Here is a 6,000-nt window from a genome sequence, read left to right as displayed (position 1 = left end):
TTGTTTAAATTAAACAATGCTATTACACTAATTTGGCGGTTTAATGCAAAACACGCTACTAATTTGCTCGGTAGACTCCAGAAGTGAAAGTTGCCAACTGTAACGCAAAGCTGTCTCTCGACCTTCCAAGATTCCCCTTTCGGTCTCCCAACCCATTCCGCCCCTCTGACAGCCCATCATATTCCTACTCGGTTTCACTACCCACTTTCCCTTCCACCGCCTCTCTCACTCTTTTTGTATCCCTAACACCACTCTCACAATTATCCCACGATTATTTCATCTCTCTCTCTCTCTCTCTCTTTTTTTTAAATCCCCCTTTTGGCATATAATCTAATATTATATGCAAAATCCCCAAGTTTAAATAAGAAAAAAGAAAAGAACAAAATCCCACTTAAACCCCATCATCCCTTCCACTTCTGTTGGTCGACTGCTAAAAGAACAACCCGCACCTCTTTTAATCAAGTACTAGTGCGATCCTTCCTTCCTTCCTTCCTTCTTTAGCCTTTACTTTTGGGTTGGGACTTGGGAAGTAAAGAGCTGAAAAAAAAAAATTCCCAATTGCAGCAAAACAGAAAATAGGAATCAAAATGCACGCAAAAACAGACTCAGAGGTTACAAGCTTAGCACCATCTTCGCCAGACCACGCAAGGCGTCCGGTTTACTACGTCCAGAGCCCATCTCGTGACTCTCACGATGGCGAGAAGACCACGACGTCGTTTCACTCGACTCCCATTCTTAGTCCGGCTGGCTCGCCACCTCACTCTCACTCCTCCGTCGGCCGTCACTCTAGGGAGTCGTCTACCAGCCGCTTCTCCGGCTCCCTCAAGCCTGGATCCAGGAAGATCAACCCAAACGACGGCGGATCGGGTGGGAATAGACACCCTGGCCATAAGGGCCAAAAACCATGGAAAGAGTGTGACGTGATTGAGGAGGAAGGATTGCTTGAAGACCAAGAGTCACGAAAGCCCCTTCCCAGGCGGTGCTATTTTCTCGCCTTCGTTGTGGGTTTTTTCCTGCTTTTTTCTCTCTTTTCACTCATCTTGTGGGGTGCTAGTAGACCTCAGAAGCCCAAGATCACCATGAAGGTTAGTTCAGTTTCGTTTCATTCGCTTTCCTTATTTGAAATTCCAAATTTTGAACTGATCATCAATTTTAGCTGAAATTTTGCTACAAGGGATTGAGTTGGCAAAAGTGTTATCTTTCGCTTTGCTTAACCACACTTTATTCGTCAGTGTACGCATAGAAAAATGTACGAAAGTACTGGTTGATAATTGAATTACGGCTAAATTTGGTCTTAATTTGCAATTTGATGTGAATTATTATGTGGGTTCTTGTTGAATTGCCATATGAATACGGAATTCTTGCATAATTTCGTGTGGATTTGCCTATATGTGTGTGTGTGTGTTTTTTTTTTTTAAATATGTCTTCTGAATTAGCGTTGATTTACCTAATTTGTGTTCTCTGTTGTCTGCACAGAGCCTTACATTTGAGAGATTTGCGATTCAAGCTGGTTCGGATGATACGGGAGTATCTACTGATATGATCTCCATCAACTCCACCTTGAAATTCAATTTCCGCAATACTGCTACATTTTTTGGTGTGCATGCTACCTCAACCCCTGTTGATTTATCATACTTTGAGCTCACCGTTGGATCCGGAACAGTAAGTCACGCCAAAAAAAAAAGTTATTTTTGTTTATTAGGAAAGAACTCCCAATCTTTAATTTATAGTTACTACTAGAATAGAGAGCTTGTCACATTCTTGTTGATTTTGCGAAATTGGATTTTGTTGCAGATGAAGAATTTTTATCAATCGAGAAAGAGTCAGAGAACTGTAACTGTATCAGTGATCGGGAACAAGATTCCTTTGTATGGAAGTGGAGCTAGTTTGAGCACCACCCCAACAGGGACCACCAGCCAGCCAGTGCCACTGAAGTTGAACTTTGTGGTGCGATCAAGAGCTTACGTTTTGGGCAAATTGGTGAAGCCAAAGTTCTATAAGAAAATCGAATGCTCGATCGTCTTTGATCCCAAGAAACTTAATGCCCCCATCCCATTAAAGAACGATTGCACATACAATTGATGATTATGACTTTATGATGTGGAATGGATGCTTGGTTCTTTCTTTTCTTTTTCTTTTCGGTTTCTTGTCATTGAAGAGAATGGTGATTGAGGAATGAGGAATTGAGAAGACAGGGACAGCTAAGCCTACTGGCATGGGTTCCTTGGCACCGGTTTTATGACTTTCTGGGGTTTTTTTGCCATTGTACCTACCCGTGGAGCGTGAAACTGTGAATCGTGAAATACAGGCTGGATTTTGGCCGTGAACCGCGTGAAATCATTGATCACTGTCTCGAGTTCCGCCGCCTAAAAATGGGAACACAATTTGTCAGTTCTATTAATTATTTTCACAGGGAATGTTAGTGCTATGAATAAAAATGAACAATACTTGTAAGAATCATTTGGTTACTTGGAATATTACTGTATTGATAAAATAAGAATCATTAAGTTATCTGGAGTATTATATTCATAAAATAAGAACCATTAAGTTATTTTTGCAGCTTAAGCGTGTGCTAATAATTGAGTTTTGCTGGACTGGACTGTGATGATTGTGTCAGAAGACTTGATTACAGATTTGGTAGTGTTTGCGTGCGAAAGTTAAATTCGAAGTCTTTACCCGACCCTCCACTCTACCGTGGCAGCAATTTATAAGAGGGGTTTTCATGAAGTGTTTTGACTTTGAGAAGCCGAATGCCCTCCTTATCCATTAGGCTATTATTAGGAAGAGTTTTTCTCTCTGAAGTGGTAGTTCGAATGCAAATATTTGGTATTTTCGTTCAGCATTTTTTACAAGTACTTCTTAGGAATTGAAGCCATGGCTCAAAGTCGTGGTCACGATCACGATCCGGACCGTTTCACATCGATTTCAACATATCGACCGTGATTTTGACGAAATGTAAATTTTGAAATATTTAATATTTTAAAAATTGTGAATAATATAAAAAATATGCTAAACAAAAATAATAAAAAAATTAACAAAAAAATCGGTAAAATGTACTTTTTTGGTTGGATTCGAGTTGATTCAGAACGACTCGTTGTCATTCGGCCATTTTTATCCTTACCGGAGACTTCTCCATCGAATTTTCGGTGACTCGACCTAATTTTCGACGATTCATATATCTCAGAGTAATTCGTCTTTGTATGAAAACGGAGAGCTCCATTCCAGTGAGGAGTCGCACTCGACCGATTCTTTGAACCATGATTGAAGCCATCAAAGCATTGTCTGTCTTCGAAAGATTTGAATATAATGGAACCTACAGTCACTGCAAAAATCCTACTAGTATGTTTAAGGAAGTATTGCACATTGTTAAATTGTTTTAATAGGAAAAATAAGTGCAGATTGTGAATCAGCTGTAAAAAAATTTATAAGGATGCAAGATAGCGTGGTACATGGTGACGATGTAGTACATAATAGCTGCAGAATTTGTTACTACTCTACGGAACAAACTTTTTTTTTTCTTTCTGTTTTTTTCTTTAGCGTAAATGTAGGTTTCCAATCCGAAACTTGTTATGTATATTCCCTCCTCTTCCGTCATCCAATCCATTACTCTCCAAACTTATTGATTGCTAAATTCTACACCCCACTGACAAGTTCTCGGTAGATGGTAGAACAGCTAGATCATCATATTCATCATGTATGGCTCATGAGAATTGGCCTGATTGACTGGCTTCTTTATTTTATTTTATCCAATGTTTAGTCAATTTCTGTATTTTGGAATATAAGTAGAGGTGGCAATTTGTCTCAAGTCCCAATGGGTTACCCATGCCCATGGGGACTTTGGGCGGGATGGGTACTGAAATTTGATATTGGGTTTAAAATGAGACAAATCCCAATTGTACCTATTAATTGATGGGAAATACTTGGGTACCCATTGGACTCAAATAGCAAGGGCTCCGTTTGGATTAGTTATTTTTGTGGGGTGTTTTTGAAATATTTTATTGTAGTAGTGTATATGAAAAATTTTTACTATAAATTTTTTTTTTGAAATATTTGATATACTAATATGGATGGGATATTTTTTGAGTTATTGTATATTACTGTAATATTGTATTTGAAAAACTTATTTTTTGAAAAAATAGCCAATCCAAACGGAGTCTTAGATTCAAAAATTATCTTTAACAATTTTTATAGTCATACCAACGAATATAATCTAGTAGTATTCCTAGTCATTATCCATAAGAATTTCCAACATTTCAGTCAATTTAGACCTGTCATCCTTGGACAATGATGAGGATAAATATTCAACACCATAAGTACCTTGACCATCTTGATATATGTTGGAATATGGTTGTATATCTATTTTTTCCTTTATTTGTTAATCCAATTTTTGGTGGGAATCCTGAGTATAAAACACTTGCATGTTTATTTAATAAAACTAAAAGAAATTTAATAAATCAAAAATATTAAATTTATATAAAAAATAAAAAATGAATTAAAGGAAAAAAAATATGTAGAAAATAGATTTGGGCATTGGGCGGGATCAATCTAAACCCATCCCAAAGTGATCCCGCCCAAATTAGTCCTAAAACACATATGGGTAAGGTTGGGCCCAAACCCATATGACTCGGTTCCATCTCAAACCCAATCAAATCCCGCCCATCCCGCCCATTTTGCCACCTCTAAATATAAGTGCATTTTAAATTGTGGCCATGCACGTGACAAAGAATTGAAGAACCTGATGATTTAACTGAAAGGAATGAGGATTAGAGCAAAATGTCAAATTTGTTGCTAGAATGTGTATGATTAATCTCATCAGGCATGAGAACAAAATTCATGGACATCTGTTTCTAGGATAATTTATCATTTACTCAGACGTAGAGAAATCCATGATAATCAAATTACTTTGATAATTAATAAAGCATTTCACCGCTCATTGCATGATTAATCTCACCTAATATAGAGCATAGGGTCCGTGAAAGAGAAGATGACAAGATTTATACCAAAGTAACCAATTTTTGACAAATTCCCAAACCTGATATCATCCGGGGACTGACCCCATGAACTTAAGGCTTCATCTTCGGGTAATTAGAGAAACTTCAAGGCTAAAAATATTCCAGACAGACTTTAACATATATTCGACAAACAAGAATTAAACAAGAAATATCCAATGATGCATACTAATAGCATATTGTACCTGGTCTTTATTTTGCATATCCAGCTTTCTTTCCCATGACAAGGAAGTTTGTTGATGAAGTAGATAAAGTATAACAAAATTGAATACATTAAAAAAAAAAAAAAAAGCGATGCTGAATCTGAGTGAATTTCAGTAAATTCATCTCCTGCAACGGGTGATAGCGGAACATCCTCTGGAATAGGGGTTGACTGGGTGACGTGTTCTGTAACAGTGGTGGGTATAGTAAGACCTTCCAGAGCGAGGCGGGCAGGGGATTCTGTTGGCAGCTAATGCCCCATAAGAAATGTAATAACGCCTTGGCCTGCTTGATCTGTAGTAGTAGTAGAGTAGTGTCCTCCCATGATCACCAACCTCACCGCCACCATCTTCTTCTTCTTCATCTTCAAGACCATCTTCGCCGGGGTCGAAGAATGTGCTGTTGTTCAAAGGCCAGCCAATAGTTTCAGTTGCAGACATGTGCTGAAGGCTGCTGTGATCATTTTGGGCACTCACATTTGGATTGATAGTTTGGAAGAAAATGAGTAGCAAAAAGAGGGAGCTCAGAACTAGTGCAGGTTTGGGACGTGCCATGGTAAACTGGGCTTGATTTTGGTAGGGCTATTCCAAGTAGAAGTGCAGCAATTGAGGGGTTTTTGAATGTAACAGTTGAGATTGAGAATACAATAATTTCTATGGCAGATTCTGGTGGTGAGTTTGAAAGAAGTATGGAAAGAGGCATGGAGGGGAGGGGAGGAGAGGTGGTCACATGGAGTATATGAAATCGAAGCGCCGACTGCTAAATTGGTAATTGAGGCGCTTGCTTGCTC

At 38.5% G+C, this 6,000-nt stretch overlaps 2 protein-coding genes across 2 annotated transcripts; one reads left to right on the top strand and one right to left on the bottom strand.

Moving 5' to 3' along the window:
• Positions 1–231: 231 nt before the first annotated feature.
• LOC113749383 lies at positions 232–2,340 on the top strand. The gene is made up of 3 exons (XM_027293093.1): positions 232–1,085; positions 1,477–1,662; positions 1,795–2,340. The coding sequence occupies exons 1-3, from the start codon at positions 588–590 to the stop codon at positions 2,080–2,082; spliced, it is 972 nt and encodes a 323-aa protein (XP_027148894.1). The 5' UTR covers positions 232–587; the 3' UTR covers positions 2,083–2,340.
• Positions 2,341–5,181: 2,841 nt separating this feature from the next.
• LOC113750895 (protein RALF-like 34) lies at positions 5,182–5,873 on the bottom strand. The gene has a single exon (XM_027294835.1). The coding sequence runs from the start codon at positions 5,762–5,764 to the stop codon at positions 5,333–5,335; it is 432 nt and encodes a 143-aa protein (XP_027150636.1). The 5' UTR covers positions 5,765–5,873; the 3' UTR covers positions 5,182–5,332.
• Positions 5,874–6,000: the final 127 nt, after the last annotated feature.

This window comes from Coffea eugenioides, chromosome 10 (assembly GCF_003713205.1).
Source record: "Coffea eugenioides isolate CCC68of chromosome 10, Ceug_1.0, whole genome shotgun sequence".
NCBI classification, from domain to species: Eukaryota; Viridiplantae; Streptophyta; class Magnoliopsida; order Gentianales; family Rubiaceae; genus Coffea; species Coffea eugenioides.
This window is presented reverse-complemented; position numbering and strand designations above follow the sequence as displayed.

Coding starts and splice junctions, on each gene's coding strand:
- LOC113750895 (XM_027294835.1), bottom strand. CDS start 5,764: ATGGCACGTCCCAAACCTGCACTAGTTCTGAGCTCCCTCTTTTTGCTA.
- LOC113749383 (XM_027293093.1), top strand. CDS start 588: ATGCACGCAAAAACAGACTCAGAGGTTACAAGCTTAGCACCATCTTCG. Junction 1,086..1,476: donor AGCCCAAGATCACCATGAAG/GTTAGTTCAGTT, acceptor TTGTCTGCACAG/AGCCTTACATTTGAGAGATT. Junction 1,663..1,794: donor TCACCGTTGGATCCGGAACA/GTAAGTCACGCC, acceptor ATTTTGTTGCAG/ATGAAGAATTTTTATCAATC.